The sequence below is a fragment of the Rutidosis leptorrhynchoides genome, chromosome 3, assembly GCF_046630445.1.
Source record: "Rutidosis leptorrhynchoides isolate AG116_Rl617_1_P2 chromosome 3, CSIRO_AGI_Rlap_v1, whole genome shotgun sequence".
Taxonomy (NCBI): domain Eukaryota; kingdom Viridiplantae; phylum Streptophyta; class Magnoliopsida; order Asterales; family Asteraceae; genus Rutidosis; species Rutidosis leptorrhynchoides.
Window position 1 is genome coordinate 96429903 of NC_092335.1, and position 18275 is coordinate 96448177.

The window sequence follows — 18275 nt, forward strand, 5'->3', positions numbered from 1 at the left end:
GATCGACAGATTTAAAACGCTCGAAACAAAACAATATTCTATTCATTGGAATTCACGCAAGGCCCCGAGTATGAACGTGGAAACCAAATAAAAACGAAAATATCCCCACCTGTTTACAAACAACGCCGACTGATGGCAACAACTAAAATTTCGGGACGAAATTTCTTTTAACGGGTAGGTACTATAACAACCCGGAAATTTTCGACAAAATTTAAACCTAACTTTTATGTAATTCCAACGATTTACGAACAATTATTTGAAAATAATTACGTATTAGTATTATTATTAACATTGTTTTAAACAATATATTATCATTAATTATTTTATGTCATTTACAATCATTATTATTATCAGTATTATTAATATTATTATTATTATTAATAATATCATTAATATAATTACTAATATATTATTAACATCATCATTATTAACACAACTTATTATTAATAATATTATTATTATTATTAATATCATTATCATTATTAATATTATTATTATTAATAATATTAAAAGTATCATTATTATTAATATTATCATAGTATTATTAATATCATTATCATTTGTAATATTATTAATATTTGTATTATTATTATTATTAATATAATAATTATTCTTATTATTAGTATTATTATTATAAAATAATTATTAATATTAATTTAAGTGAATGATTTAAACAGATACCTAATCTAACCTAAAACTATATCTGCCTTTTTATTTTTTTATTATTTTTTATTTTTTTATCATGATCGAGCTTTTAAACTGCTTTTTATTTATAATATCCGTAATCTTCTTCTTTTAATTCTTTATATTTTTTTAGCTGTTTTATTTATTTTATATTAATATGTTTGTTAGTAATTTTTCTGTGATCGAACCACTATCTGTTTTATTTATTTATTTTATTTATTAATCGTGATCTGTAATGTGTTTATAATTTTTTTAAGCCATCGTGATTATTTTTTTTATTTATCTGTTATATTTTTATTCTTCTGATTCCTCCTCATCAATCCATTATCAGTAAACAACGAAAATTTCTACTTTACACCTTCGAATTACAAGATCATTAGTGTTATAAAATGGCTACAGGTCTCTGCTAATTGAAAAATCAAAACAGAAAAAGCCATTAAAGGCTCGTACCCTGTTCTTCTTCCATTTTTCAAAAACGTCATAAACGAATCCCATTTCAAAATCTAGAAATGTAGTGTTGTTAGGAATCCTCTAAACGATCTTTCTCCAAAATTTTAAGTTCCAATTCGTTGTATTAATCTCGAATTTTTGAGTCAAAGTTTCAAAATTTAAAAGTCAACAATTGTTCTTCGATTAAATTCAAGTTCTCTGTTGTAATTCAAGTCCAATTGATGATTGATATAGTTTCTAGGAATGGTTTACAACAAATTTCATGTAGGAATCGAAGCTTAAAAGTGTCTAAATCCTAGAATCACGTTTGGAGTTCACTTTGTTCATCGAGTCACTGTTGCTGCTGCTGCTGGATTAATTTTCGATGATTCTGTTGATTTAAATCACCTAGAAGGTCGTTTATGTTTATTTTATAAATCCTAAAATCATGTCAAAGCTTGTTGTGACGATTGTGGATCCTCTGGTCGACTAGTTATTGAAGAAAAAGGAGATACAAAAATACCGGTTATATATATTAAACTCTGTTATAAAACAGAAAAGCAAGAATAGAGGGACGGTTAGAGTGGGTGTCGGGTTAGCGAGAGGTCTCGGGTTCGAGCCTGAGCATGGGCGTTTATTTTTTTTAAAAGCTTCATTTATAAGGTAGCTTATTATTATTATTATTATTATTATTATTATTATTATTATTATTATTATTATTATTATTATTATTATTATTATTATTATTATTATTATTATTATTATTATTATTATTTTTATTTTTATTATTATAATTATTATTAATATTACTACTAACATCATTAAAAGTATTATTATTAATATCATTAAAATTATTAGTATTATTATTAACTATCATTATTATTATCATTTTAAATATTATTATGATTATTATGATTAAAATTTTTATTATTATTATTATTATTTTGAAAATAATACAAATTATTATTATCATTGTTAGTAGTATTTGTATCATTTTATATTTATAAGTATTATTATTAATATTATCATTATTATTATTATTACTAGTATGATTATCTTTATTAGTATTATTATTATTTTCATTAATCTTAGTATTAATATTTTTTTATAGAATAAGTATTGTTATTAAAATTATCATTAGTAATAAGATTTTTTATCATTATTATTATTAAGTATTAAGTATTATTATCAAAATTATTTTCATTATCATTATTATTAAACCTTTCATGTTATTTAAAAACTACTGTTATCATTTTTACTAGCAAAGTGACTAATGATAATTATTTTCAACTTCATTATTAAATCTAATTAATAGTATTATTATTATTGTTGTTATTGTTATTACAAAATAATACAACTCATTACTCATTATCATTATTAATATCATTTTATCAAATAAATACTTATATATAGAATATATATATATATATATATATATATATATATATATATATATATATATATATATATATATATATATATATATATATATATATATATATATATATATATATATAGAGAGAGAGAGAAATATATAACAACTAAAATATATATATAAACTTAAACGATTACAAGTATATGTGTTAATATATATAATTGATATAGGTTCGTGAATCCGAGGTCAACTCTACATTTGTTCAGTGCCGTCATATGCATATTTACAACAAACTATCGTATCGTATCGTGAGTTCATTTGCTCCCTTTTTATCTATATTTTTGCGCTGAGAAATACATGCAATATTTTTATAACTGTTTTACACGTTAGACACAAGTACTCAAACTTTTATGTTATATACGTGCTTTGTCATGCTAAATCCCCACCGTAATATCGTTAATTGCTGAGGTATAAGATGCAAACTTAGTTATTGTGAGTAGCGCTACTGAGAGTGACATCTCTAACTATTTAACTGATGGTCTTTGGTTACATAATAATGATTCAACTGACACTGACTGTTCAAGGTGTCGCGGGGTAAACTTTTGTCTAGTAGCGATATTACAAACAGCAACTCTTTCGATTGATATATTTGGTATTAATCAACTTTAAACTGAAATCTCGTGGTCTAATGCTATACTGAACTATTGATTTATGATAAACCTATGAACTCACTCAACCTCGTGTTGACTTTTTAAGCATGTTTATTCTTAGGTACTTAAATATTGCTTCCGCTGTATATCTGCTGCTTTTATGATGATTTCTTGCCATGCTTGAAGTCTTCATGCATTACTTACCAGTTCATTTAAAAACATTTAATGCTCTAAATACAATGTAATCTATTTATCTTCCGCTGCAAAATTCAATAAAACGTCTCACATAGAGTTGTTCTCGTTTATACAACTGTGATTTGATATAATTAGTCACAAATACTCCAGGCCCTATTTGGGGGTGTGACATTACGAGTATTAGAATTACATATGTCATGAGAAATGCTCAAAATTCATAAAATGTAAGACAAATAAAGATTAATTAAATTAAATTTTGACAATTTACTATCAATGATTACATGGAATGGACATGAGATTTACAAGGAATTCGCATTGGATTGGCAACACCAATAAGACCATGGATAACGTGGCGGCATAGAGCCGGATGCCACCACAAACGCCACCATAAACGTCGGAAATGGGCGGCGGTGGGCGTTTGTGAGGCGGCGTTTGTCGCCGGATCACGTAGAAGCAAAGGGGCGGTTTGGACAGGTGTTGGTTTGTGATTGGTTGGGTGTTTGAGTGATCTATTGCTTTTGATTATTTAAGGAAATAAATGAAGCTCAAAATAAAATAAAAATGAAGATTTTTTTTTCACTTACCAACACACCCAAAACGTACTTCAACTTAATTTAGTCCTACATTTTTCTGAGAATGCTTTAACAGGAGTAATATGTTCGTCTCCGATCCGGTATGTTTCTAGATCTCTTCTCTTTAAGATCCATCTTCAATACTTGCATTACTCTGAAATTTGAAACCCTTGCCCTAATTCCGTTAATCAAATCGATGAAAACCAACCACATTATATCCTTTGATCGCTGAAATCAAGGTAAGTCATTTTATGAATTAGAGTTTCTATTGTTTCTTTTGCATTGATTGTTGGTGTCTGCTATTTCTTTACATCGTGATACTGTAGTTGAAGAGCAATATGTATCCCCAATTTTTCTCTCAGTCCGTACAACTTCCCAAACCAAAATTTCAACCATCTTTCCCCAACTCAATTCCATTACCAAATCAACCACAATTCACCTCTCATTCTTCATCTAATTCACATACAAAACATCACAACTACCCTAAGAAAACAACCTTATTCTTGGGGAACTTATCAAAATTTACCACTTCAAACAATATCATAGATTCACTGAGCAACTTTGGTTCGATTGAAGGGATTTCCTGGCAACAGGATAGGTCTTTTGCATTCGTAAAGTTTCACAACATAGATCAAGCCTCTCGTGTATTCCAAGAGATGAACGGTTTTATGTTAAACGGTCAGATCCTGTTCGTTGGTTATGCCAAGAAAGAGCTTAACACTAATATCCCTTCTAAAAGTTTCCCTCAAAAACCTGCAGACAAAACCATTCCCACCAAGTTCCCTCAAAACCCTGTAAACAGAACCATTCCAACCTTTAATTCGTATCCACCTAAACCTAAAATCAATCTAGCTATAAATGATGAAACAACCAGTCGACTCAATTTTACAGCCCTTATTGTAGACAGGGAGCCAATTAAGGTGTTCAAACTTTTTAAGTGGTTGAAGAGCAGAAGTATTTTGATCGAATCTGTCTCTACTTGGGGACCCTATGGGTATATTGTGAGTTGTAAAGACGAAGAAAATTATAAACGAATAACTAAGGGACCTTCTTCTGACGAATTGGAATTTTTTGATGTCATTCCAATGAAGGAATACACCAACAAATATATAAGGTTCGCTAAAATCGCAATCAAAGGGGTACCCTTTAACTGCTGTTCGTCTAATTGTACGATTGAAGTTGCCATTTTTTTTGGTAGAATGATGCATATTGATACGTTATAACATAATCTCCAAAGGCCTGATGTTTTGCAAGCGATTATCGAAATTAATGATCCGGGTCCAATCAAACAATATGTCGATGCAACAATTGAAGGTAAGTTCAATTGTAAACTATGGATCGAGGATATTTTTGAAGAAGAGATCATGGAAACCGTCGATAAGGATATCATCAGAGAGTTCAATGATCTAGCAATGGAAGATCCAATTTTCCAAAAAAACGTTCATCCCAATTTTTCGGTACCGGAATCCTTCCCGACGGCCACTGATAACGGCTTAGAAGAAGGTGAGGTTTACGTTGCTAATGTGGATTTGAAATTTGAAACACCTAAAAAGTCAACTCATCCTTTTGTGGCAACCACTCATAAAGCGATTCATAATTCTTTGGAAAAAGTTACAAAAGCAGTTAAAAACCATAGGTTAAAAGCAGAGGAAATATGTACAGCTGCAGAGGAGATTAAAGCATCCCTGTTCAAACCTAAATTCGTCGTATATGTTCCTGATGAGGTGGCAGGCGTGGATATGTCCCTTTCAACCCCCAATTCCCCTTCGAAACGTGTTCTTTTTAATTTGGATTTAAATGACTATCCTGCCCTTATTATTATTTCCCCTAAAAAACCTTCCCATTCCAAAACCTCTGTTACTAACCCCAATTTCACTGATGAAACCTCTTTTATCTCTAAATTGAACTCGTCCAGCCCTATCAAAAATATACAAGAGAATCATTGCATCGATCAAGGATGCAAAGATTCATGTGAGAAAATTAAAGCAAGGTGTATCCCTGTATCACCCAACGAGGTCCCTGTTGTTTACAATAAAGAAAGCAAAATCAAGAACAAGGGTAAATCCACAAGTGTCGATTGGGTTGATCACATTCCAAATCTTTCGGGTTTTTTTTTATACTTCAAGTGAAATCAATCATGTTGTTGGTGATGATAAATCAATGAAGGATTATAATCAATTTGGAGGTAAAAAGCTTACCTTTAAAGAAGAGATGGCCAACTTTGGGGCATTGATGCAAAACATGGCTGATTATGATACTCCAATCAACAAATCAAAATCACGAGCTAAGAAATAAATTTGATCGCAATTTCATTGAGTCAAGAAAATTATGTAGACAAGTTACTGATACTGGCCAAAAGTCTCTATGAGGTTCATATTTATGATACTCCGTCCAATATTCAATGCCTTGAGCCTCATGGAACATCCACTATTTCGGTAACAACTCAAGTGAAAAGCAAAAGGATAATGAAGATTAGCGATTTGATTGCCACAGTTTTTACACCTCTTAGAACACTGTTAGTTGCTCACAATTGTTTAGTTTTGTCTCTTCAATTTGTCTGGAACAAACGGTTCACACCAACACTTGAAAGTAGTGCTAATGGCATAATACAAATCAATTGGTCAATGTTTCATAATTGCTTCAGCAAGTAAGTCTGGTAGAAAGCTATTACCTTATCTAATCTTCCAATTTTTTCATTTCGCTCTTTCTCTTTGCCTGGGATTGGACCAATTGTCTTGCCTCATCCTTCATGTTTTCCTTCTTTTTAACCGTTGCCGTTCGTTTCTGGTATGACAACGACTTATCTTCGTCGATTAGAATAGACGTTTCATCGAGCTTTAAATTGTAATTGCTTTCTCCTTCAATCCGTCATTCGTTCGGTTTGTTTGTCGGGAATATCGATATTCAATTGGGGATGAAGTCTCTGGTTCACGTCTTCTTCCAAAGGGGCTTTTTATAAGCTACAATCTGTTTTATTGGCTTCTAAGCCCGGTAAGGGGGCTGGTCCTCTTTTTTGGGTGTTTGTTTACGTCCTAGATCGAGTGGGCTTCTAAGCTAGGACCTTAAGATCGGTTTTAGCGTTTCAATAAGCATTTCAATTAGATGTATTCTTGATGTATTTTATATTTTTATGGGCTTTCAAGTCTCCTACAATGTAATATGTTGTATTTTCTTCATCGGTTCGATGAAGGTTTATTAATATATTATTTTTTCGCCGTAAAAATAAAAAAATAAAAATGAAGATGAAGACCTTGAAAAAAAAATGGTAGTTGAAAAATGAAGAAGACGATGGGTGGGTGTTTAGGTTAAAGGGTTTTTTACAATTTACTATTAACCCCCCTTAAATATGTAAATGTCTACAAAAAGTTACAAGTATTTTTAACTTTATCCAATTTACAATTAACAAATATATAAAATTTAAGTTTATTTAATATTATTTTTTTACTTTATTCATATTTATATTTATTTAATGATTATTTTAACAAATACTCCGTATATAAATTAAAATCTAATTAATAAAACAAAACAAAAAATTAAAAAAAAATGTCACGTCACTGTCATCCTTTGACAAAAGCCCCCCATAACAACTCCCCATATTCCTGGCATGGTCCAGCCACTGACTTACATCAAAAAATGCACATTATTCACTCCGCGTAAGCGTCACCATTATCCGTGGTTGCTGTTAACAAAGCATTAAGTTTGTTCAAGGCACGTTACTCTATGGATTAACCATGACATGACATGACAAAATTTATGATTTTGGGATGTAAAATATCCTCATAACACTTGTTAAACTTTTATTGGCCCAAAACTAAAAAGCTAAAAAAACCAAAAGTAGTTTGACTTTATAAGCCACAAACACGTATGCTAATCTAACTACAGTTAATTAAGACCATTAGTTAATTAGTACTTCATAATAACTAACCATTGTTTTTTTTTTCTTTTTTTTCTTTTTTAATGTCTATCCCAAACTCAAATCCTAATTTGAAACCTTTCTAAATATTTAATATTTTACTCGTAAATTCATAAACGAAGACTTTTTTTCCTTTCCCTTTCTCTTTCTATCTAAATTTTCACTTTTAATTCTAAGATCTTTCCATCATACTTATTTAATTCCGCTTTAATTTCAGATTCTAGTGATCTGTTTCCATCGATTTTTATCTAAAAAAATTGTCTGAAGCGATTGTTTTATATTGTTGGTGACTAAATTACTAAATTAACTGTGAGCTGAACATTTGAGCTGAATTTGTGATATGGTTTCTTTTTAGTTTGCTGATTAATTTCAGCTTTCATTCCACATCGATGCAATTAAATGTTTAGTTTGATTAATTGCTAACCCTAGAGCAAAAATAGTACGGTGTACTATAGTGTTTGACGTACCAGAAGCAAATTCTTAGAAATAATCGAGTCATCATGACTATTGAGCTGAATAAGTCGGTGGTGAACGATTCAACCGTTTCCGGCGAAGCTAGTATATCATCTCCGGTGAATCAGACGGCGGTGGCAATACAACCGCCGGTAAAACGTAAACGTAATTTAGCCGGCATGCCAGGTAACATTTGAATTCAGCTAATTTTATTTATAATTTAATTAATTTCGATTATGATGTTTAAATTGAGTTACTCCGTAGTCCGTACATATATATTGGTGAGTAAATGATTTGAGCATTAACTTATTAGAAGCTTAGGGTTAGGGCTTTTTTAAGTTCAAACTGAGTTGAAAGTAAGATACTTCTTTTGTTGTTTCGAATATATAGATCCAGATGCTGAGGTGATTGCGTTATCACCGAAGACATTAATGGCTACGAATCGATTTGTTTGTGAAATATGCAATAAGGGGTTTCAAAGAGACCAGAACTTGCAACTTCATAGAAGAGGACATAATTTGCCATGGAAGCTTAAACAGAGGACAAGTAAAGAGATTAGGAAGAGAGTTTATGTATGTCCTGAGCCATCGTGCGTTCATCATGATCCTTCACGGGCTTTAGGTGACCTCACCGGGATTAAGAAGCATTTCTGTAGGAAACACGGTGAGAAGAAATGGAAATGTGATCAGTGCTCGAAGAAATACGCAGTTCAGTCTGATTGGAAGGCTCATTTGAAGATATGTGGGACTCGAGAATATAAATGTGATTGCGGGACTTTGTTTTCAAGGTTAGATAGCTCTGTAAGTCTTTTGTTAATGGTTAAACATGCAAGCTAAGTTAAATATTTGTTCGAATGCTGAAGGCTTTTTTGTGTGTGTGTGTGTGTGTATGTGAAGGAGGGATAGTTTTATTACCCATAGAGCATTTTGTGATGCTTTAGCGGTGGAGAGTGCTAAAGGTCAACCGGAAGATGAATCACCCAAGAAAGATGAAGACCAAAAGCCTCAATCTTTAGAATCAGGACCATCTTCGCCGCCAGCCTCATCACCGCCAACATTACTGCCGCCGCCTCCACCTCCGCCCACCTGCAATCCGGTAGTATCTTCAGTTGTGTGTGTTTCAAAAACTCCAGGTATAACAAAATAAGCTTCAACTAGTGGGAGTATTTATATCATATAAAGTTCAATTTTGTTTTTGTCCTGTTGTTTGTCACTTATGTGTATGATGGCTCATGACAATACTGATTTTGCTTGCAGGATTGTCAGAAGTTTCGAAATCAAATCATGATTCTAGACCTGATATGGACGATCCGCCACAATTGATGGCGGGTTTAAGCGGAAGCTCTAGTGGTGTTTGCAGTTCAACCAATACCGGAAGCACAAGCAGCACTGTATTTGCAAGTTTATTTGCATCAACAACTGCATCCAAAAGTTTAAAACCACAACCTCAAACAACTGGATTCAAAGACCTGATTCGTTCGATGGCCCAATCAACACAAACACCTGATCTTACATTACCATCTTCAAATCATGAGCCCATATCACTATGCTTGTCAACCAGTCAGGGCTCTTCAATCTACAAAACAGCTGGACCGGAGCTTCGCCAATATGCTCCGCCACCTCAGCCAGCCATGTCAGCAACAGCATTACTTCAGAAAGCTGCTCAAATGGGTGCATCCGCGTCTGGTGCATCGCTTAGGGGATTTGGACTCGACCGAGATGAGTCAGATGGTGGTGCAACCATTGGACTCGGGCTTGGGGTGGGCTATGATGGAAGGTCGGGTTTGGAAGAACTCATGATGGGGACTCCATCAATATACGGGCCTAAGCATACAACTCTTGATTTCCTTGGGTTGGGTATGGCGGCTGGTGGTGGAACCACCACCAGTTTATCAGCTTTGATGACTTCCATTGGCGGCAGTCTTGACGTTACGGCGGCGGTTTCATCTGGCAGAGGCAGAAGTGGCGAGTTCACTGGAAAAGACATGGGGACACACTAGGTAGTCACTAGTTGGTAACTCATTTGTAGTAAGTAGCTTAAATTATTACTTGTATAAAATTTTCTACTATTTTATGCAAATTATTATTTTATCTCTTATATATGTATAATGAAATCGATCTCCGTTTGCTTAGGACCATTAAAGGAATCAACCTATTGCAATTTGCTTATTTTTAATCCTATGATTGTGCATCTTAGATTCTATATATTGTTGACTGTATTTATATTTGAAAACATGTCTGGCTTTAATATAAGACATGTCAAATGGAAATGGTTACTATTCTTGTAAAAGTTCACTTCTTATAATCTATTCATGCCCACTCTTACGTTGCAGTTTTTTCCTTAACGAAATTAAATTCTGGGAGCTCAATGATATACGCAACCAGAATGGTTTTGATGTTACTGACTTTTGTAGTCGGTGACCGACCTTTATGATGATTAAATTATACTAATGAATTTGTAACTAAAAGTAGTAAAAAGTGTTGGAACCATTTGATGTTTATACACTGAAATAGTACGGAGTAGTAATGTAGTATGAAGTTTAACTAGTTAAAATTACCAGTAATAACGCAAAAACAAACTTGTTACACTAAAATTACCACTCCAATCTGTAAATTGGTATGAATAATGTCCATTATCTCATTTTATTTATGCGGATGATGTTATCATTTTTTCAGATTGGAGTGGTATTGAGATGAGGCGTATTATTCTTATTTTGGAGATTTTTTATAGAGTTTCCGGATTGAGATTAAATGTCTCCAAGTTGCACGTTTTCGGTATTGGTGTAGATGTTTCGGAAGTTGTTTCTATTGCCAATAGTGTTGGGGCTCGTGTTGGTAATTTTCCTACTACTTACTTGGGTTTTCCGATTGGCCCACGTATGAAATTAGTCGCTAATTGGGATACGTTAGTTGAGAAATTTAGCTCTAAATAATCAACTTGGAATGTAAGTCTCATTTCTGCGGGTGGTCGTTTAACGCTTGTGAAATCTGTTATGGGTAGTATCGGTATGTACTTTATGTCGTTGTTCAAATGCCCCGAAACGGTTTTAAAGAAACTTGAATCTATTCGAGCTAGATTTTTTTGGGGCGGTGATAGCACGATTAAAAAGATGGCATGCTTAATATGGGACAAGGTTATTGCTCCATTTGATAAATGTGGACTTTATTAGAAGTCTTAAAGCTTTCAATTTATCGCTTATTTATAAATGGAGGTGGAGATATTTGACCAACCCGAATGATTTGTGGGTATTAATTATCAAATCCATTCACGGTGATTGTTTTGAGTCCACCACATCTACGACCTCTACTGTTTGGTCAAATATTGTGCATTCATGTTCTACTGGCGTGATCGAAGGTTTGGTTCCAGCTAATATTATCAAAAGGTCCATTGGAAATGACAACTCTGTTAGTTTTTTGTTCGACTTGTGGGTTGGTACCGTCCCCTTAAAATCACGTTTTAACAGGTTGTTCCATCTCAATTTGTTCCCTTTAGCTATTGTTGCTGATAAATATAGAAATGGAGAATGGTTGTTTACTTGGTCCAGAGACGTTTTACGAGGAAGAAACGAAAAGTATTTGGAGGATTTAACCGAAGTTATAGGTTATCCGGTGTTGAAGGATAGGCCCGACTCCTGGATATGCTCCATCAATAATGAAGGTGTTTATACGGTTAAAGATACGAGAGAATACATTGACCGACAAGCGCATTGTGCTTCTACTATTCGAACGTTATGGTTTAAATTTGTGCCAATGGCGGTTTCGTTTGGATTGTCTTCTCATTCGTTGGAACCTATCCGCGAAAGGGTATTGGTTCCGTCGTATGTCCTTCATGTAATAATGGGGTTGAGACGCGTGATCATCTTTTCTTTGATTGTCTTCTTGCTCGGGTGATTTGGCAGAAGATTCGTATTTGGCTCAATTGTGGGTTGCCTATTTTTGTTTCATGGGATTCGTTTATATCGTGGCTTGAAGGAGTTTGTTTACAAGTTTCTTCTAAGAATCGGATTATTGCGGTGATCGTGACTACATTATGGGCACTTTCGCGATTTCGTAACGGCATTGTTTTAACGCTTTATTTTGTAACAAAAGTAATTTGTTAGATGTAATTAGATTAGCTACTTTTCGTTGGTTAAAAAATAGAGGTCATTGTGTTTCAAATTGGACCACATGGCTATCTATTCCATTGTAATCATCCCTTAACGTCTTGCTAGGGATCGTTTTTTAATATAATATTTTTTGGCCAAAAAAGAATAAAATAAATAAAACCTGCAAAATAAACTTTGTGTAGATCTATGTAAATTACATTATTTGATGTTGACATCTTTCATTATTGCATTTATAATTTAGGAGAATGGATAAGATTTTTTTCATTTAAGATACTTGGAGAAGATCACTCTGCACTAAGTGGATTATTCGGTGATCGTTTGCGACCGGTCGTCTATAATATACTGCTAGTGAAGTTTAAACTTGAAAATTTGTGTGAAGATACGAGAACTTCATGTACTCAGATAGGTCATATTACATGGGTTATTGCATTTATGATTCGTCGTAAAGAAAGGAAAAATTGACTGAATCTATTAAAAGGAAAAATAGTAATCGTACGTTTGATAAAACTGAATAATTAAGCGCTAAATGATTCGTAATCTGAATGATTAAAAAGGCTTTTAATAAAGTTGATACTGAATAACAATAACGTGTTTGATAATCATTTCAAATGAACAATGTACTTATAGATATTTTGCTTGAAAAGGTACGAAACAAACGTGCTTGCTGGACCATTTAGTTAGGAAGTAACGTTGGAGGTAACGTTGGAGGTAACGTTAAAGTAAAAAAGTTTCGCTAACCTTGCAATAAGACCAATAACAGTTACTGTAGTCTTAGGCGGGTTAAACATTAGCCCATGGGTCAATAAAGGCCCAAATTAGTCATATATGGACCTTGAAAGAGCCATATACACTACTGCATCACGTTCACAGGTTACCTGCTAAACCCCAAACCCTAAAATGGCATCATCAGCGTCCTGCGCCATCGTCCGTCGCGCCCGCCATCTTTCAACCGCCGTCGCCACCGCCACCGCTACCACAACTACCAATCCAGCTTCTATGACCATTTCCAAAGCCAAATCGAAACTAAGAACCGAACATGATACCGATAAAGCCCTAGATATTTACTCAACTGTCAAAAACAACCACTCTACATCGTCACCGGGATCCGCACATCATGCTCAACAGATCACCGTTCGCCGCCTAGCGAAATCTCACAGGTTTTCCGACATCGAAACCCTAATTGAATCACACAAAAGTGATCCTCGAATCACTGATGAGTCATTTCTATCTTCACTCATTAAATCGTACGGTATTGCTGGTATGTTTGAGCAAGCTTTAAATACTTATAATCAGATGGAAACGCTTAAAACTCCTAGATCATCTTTGTCGTTTAATGCTTTACTTACTGCTTGTTTAAATACTAAGAATTTTGACCGTGCACCCCAACTGTTCGATGAAATGCCTGTGAAGTATGGGTTCAAACCGGATGAGTATTCGTATGGGATATTGGTTAAATCGTTTTGTGATGCTGGTAAACCTGAATTAGCACAACAGAAATTAAAGGAAATGGATGAAAAGGGTGTTCCAATTTCTGGGATTACTTATACGTCGATTATACATTCGTTGTATAAGAAAGGAAATGTTACTGAAGCTGAAATTGTGTGGGATGAGATGGTGAATAGAGGCTGTGTGATTGATGTTGCAGCGCATAATGTTAGAATAATGAATGCTGTTGACGGTGAGCCTGAGATCATCAAGATAATGATTGAAGAAATGGGTAACGCTGGTTTGAAACCTGATACGATAAGTTATAATTATCTGATGACTTGTTATTGTAAGAAGGGAATGATGAAAGAAGCAAAGGAGGTTTATGAGAAGTTGGAAGAAAATTGTTGCAACCCGAATGCTGCCACATTTAGGACTTTGTTGTTTTATTTGTGTAAGAATGAACAGTTTGAGACTGGTTATAAGGTGTTTAAACACAGTGTAAAAGTCAACAAGATACCAGATTTTAATACGCTGAAGTTTTTAGTTGAAGGGTTGGTTAAAAGGTCCAGAACTAAGGATGCTAAAGGAATGATCAGGACGATGAGGAAGAAGTTCCCTCCTAATCTTTTGGTTGCTTGGGCAAAAATTGAAAAAGAACTTGGTTTAGCTAGTACTGATTCTGAGACTGCAAAAGAAGCTAGAACATAGGACGTTTGGGATAGATGGATTTCGAATAAGACTGTTACATACATTATCTGTTGACATGATTCAACAAACAGGAAGCTGATGGCTCTCACTTGCGTAGGCACAAGATGTTTTTATCTGTCGTGACCATACTAAAACGGTGAGTTACACAAAGGTTGTATGCAATATTTTATCTTGTTGTTGAATGATTTGAATTTATTTGGTTTTAAGCAAATTTCTTGTTCTGAGTTATCTTCATAAGTCAGATATGAGGCTTTAACTCAATACTGGATATGGATTTTTATTTTAGTTAAAATATTCTTCTTGATTCAATGCACGAAACCTTCATTTGGTGGTATGTTCTTTATCTTTTTCATTTAGCATATGGTGTACTTCAACTTGAAAGTATATCTACATTGTCTTAAGATTTGGGTTATGTATGCTACTGAGTAAGTAAAATGAAATAGACTGTTAAGAAACGGAGGTAATGTTTGTGCAGGGGTTGATTAATGTATTTGAGTTTACCTATTAGAAATTAATAATCTTAAATGCTCCATAACTTCTCAAGGATATCTTATTTCTTCATCAGCGGGATCCATCGTGTGTTCCCAAGGCTGATTTAAGTAACAGGGAGCATCCCAGAAAATGCACCTGTTATGTCGTTAAGCAAACAAAAGACGTGTCTCATGTCTGTTTAAATTAATTTGAGTGCAGTATTAAGTGAGACAGTCTATAGATGCAATATATAATTTCATCAGCTCTTGGTGTCATACCATAATAAAGTAAACCGTATTATTTTCAAAAGGCAAGCCCCCCAAGTGTAGATAGTGGGGATTGAACATTAGTCTCCTTTCCTTTGGAGATTTTCAAGCACCTAACCACTAAGCCACCCCTTGGGGTTTTTTTAGTAAACCGTATTACAAGCAGGTTATGTAGAGCTAGCGTTTTTATTAAGCATGAACCTTAGTGCAGCCTATACTGATGCCCTTTTTACTTTGGATTACTTGGCTTAATGGTCCAAATAACTTATTCCGTCACCTTTAATCGGTTGTTTACTTTTAACTTTTTCATTTTGCTTAACTGGATGAAGAGATGGTCACCCTCAAAAGCACCGTCCTCCCCATATTTGCCATTTTATTCTCCATATTACCCTCTAACATTTTCTTGTGAAACCATATACTCCACACCTTAAATCGTTTGCAATATCACCATCGATTCATCCTACAAACAAAATTTAATCACACACACTATAACTTCTCAAAAACATTAACTGAAACCTTAAAAATTCGTAAAAAATAAACACAATTTATAAAGCTTAGTAAATGCAAAGACATCTTTTACAATTGTTCGCAGACGATATAACGGCGGCGTTTCTATCTACCGATTCACTGGCGGAACCACTATTCACCGAAAGAACCGTTGCTGTTACTGTTGACGGTTGTGGCAGGCGGAATGGGGAAATGGTTCCATTTGTTCACTTTGTTGACGCGAGAAAAGAAGTAAGAAACAGATTGGGGAGTTCTGTTTCATATTAAAACCCTGTTAATTTCATCTGTTAATTTCATCTGCACCTCATCGCCACTTGCCTGCTAATTTAACTTCTACTCAATTAGTGCTTTTATTTGGGTTGTTTAGGTTAAAGACTTGATTTATTGTGACTTTTGTTTATTAAAAATCGTGACAAGGAAATAAATTGCAAAAAAATATATGTTCTTGTAACAACAACATTATTTGCTTGTTTGCCATATTCCAATCGAGAGAGGCTCGCTCAGATGGAACAAAATAATTTTCGAAAGAGTAATTGCCTCAAATACACTTTTTTTTTTTTTAAGTTTTATTCCAAAATACACTTTTTAGAAAAAAATTGTCTATTTACACCATTAGGTCGACCACCGTTTGGGTCGACTACCCCATAACATGGTCGACCACCACTTTTTCAAGGTGGTCGACCAACTATTTTCGAAGGCTCGGTCGACCACAATACAAGCTTGGTCGACTACATAGTCGACCATCCTTATATTGTGGTCAACCAAGTTTTTGGTCGACCACCCCTAAGTTACTCACTCAGCTCGTGCAAATTCAACACACAATTATGGGTTTGATGGTCTTCGTCTTTTTGTTGGTAATATAAATAAAACCAAAACAATTTCTTTTTAACTTTCCAATTGAATCAGACACCATTTTGAACATGTTTTTAAGCTGTTTTGAACATGCAAAAGGAAGAAGCAGAGTAAGAGTGAGAGCCGACTGCCGAGTGTAGACTTTACAGTTGTTTTAAGAAAAATAACTCCCGAAGAAGAAGCGGAAATAGCTCAATTAAAAGTTCACAATTTAACTCACTAAGCGTGAAAGACGGCTTGTTCCTCACCAGCTTATTGAGACGACCCCAAATTGGAACCGCAAAAGGTAAAGCTAGAGATCATGGAGAAGAAGTTGATGCTATGACTGCTTGAGATTTTAATCCTAATCTCTTAAAGAATAACATGTTAGGATCTTAAAAGAATTGGTTTCTGTTATGATGTTTTTAATCTAAGTAGGTGAAATTGTAAAAAACAAAATGCTATTATAATCGAAGTGAGTAAGTTATAAGTTTGGTTGGATGATGTTAAAGTTAGTTGTTGAATCTGAATAATAAGTAACCTTGAAACGAAATGTGTTTGGTTTTGGTCAACCATAATACTTATGAGTTTGGTTTTGGTCGACCATAGTAGCTCAATAAAGCACAACTTCATGCAAACATCACACTCTAAAAATGGATTTAGAGGTAGTCGACCAAAAATATGGTCGACCACAATGTAAGGACGGTCGACTATGTAGTCGACCAAGCTTGTATTGTAGTCGACCAGGCATTTGAAAATAGTTGGTCGACCACCTTGAAAAAGAGGTGGTCGACCATGTTATGAGGTAGTCGACCAAACACTTGGTCGACCTAATGGTGTAAAAAGACAATTTTTTTTAAAAAAGTGTATTTTGAACGAAAATATTGAAAAAAAATGTATTTTGGCGAATTTCCCTTGATAGCTAGAAAATAATTATACAGTAGGTGTTATACAATCTGGTTTCTGATTGAATGATAGATATAGTTAAGGGTAAAATAGTCATTTTATCATTCAGTCTATTTATTCATGATTTATAGATATAATCATTCTATATTGATACTGTCATTCTTATCGATATCAATACTGGACTATCTAAGAAAAAAATTTGAACTGTCCTTAAATGTAAACTAGCAACAAGATTATAGGTGGTTTAATGATCAGAACCAATTTAATTATGTTGGAGGAACCTATTTTCGTGTGTGATATATGCATGTATGATCAGGTAAATGTCAAACTTTTTTAAGCAATAATGAAACCCTTCCCTAAAATTGTTGGATTGATATGTAAAGAGTCAGTATATTCCAGCAGTCACTTTTTTACTCTTGTTTTTCGGCCAAAATTATATATAATAAAACGTTCTCAGCAAGACGCTTAGAGAAAAATTAAAAAGACATAGATAGTCATAACTTCCAACAAAACTAAATGACCTATACGTTTAAACCAACAAAAAGAAAAATTACATCAAAAACATTATTTCCATTAAAAATCGAATGATGAATGATTGAACACTATGCCGTTTCGAAAGCGCTATAGCACCCATAGAAGGGTAACCACAACCGCAACGATCCGATCCTTATTAGTAGATGACGATTGAAATCCCTCGATCCAACTAACGAAGCCATCCCACGATGAAAAAGAAGGCATGTCACAATCCATTCAAATCCACACCTTGCGCCATATGTCCAAAG

General features: G+C 33.8%; 2 protein-coding genes across 2 annotated transcripts; both read left to right on the forward strand.

The window, feature by feature from the left end:
- The first annotated feature begins 7904 nt into the window (after nt 1–7904).
- LOC139896525 (zinc finger protein GAI-ASSOCIATED FACTOR 1-like) lies at nt 7905–10386 on the forward strand. The gene is made up of 4 exons (XM_071879169.1): nt 7905–8457; nt 8662–9058; nt 9168–9403; nt 9528–10386. The coding sequence occupies exons 1-4, from the start codon at nt 8319–8321 to the stop codon at nt 10268–10270; spliced, it is 1515 nt and encodes a 504-aa protein (XP_071735270.1). The 5' UTR covers nt 7905–8318; the 3' UTR covers nt 10271–10386.
- A 2839-nt stretch (nt 10387–13225) lies between these two features.
- On the forward strand, nt 13226–14512 carry LOC139896526 (small ribosomal subunit protein mL103 (rPPR7)-like). The gene has a single exon (XM_071879170.1). It carries the CDS (start codon nt 13274–13276, stop codon nt 14510–14512), a length of 1239 nt encoding a protein of 412 aa, XP_071735271.1. The 5' UTR covers nt 13226–13273.
- Nucleotides 14513–18275: the final 3763 nt, after the last annotated feature.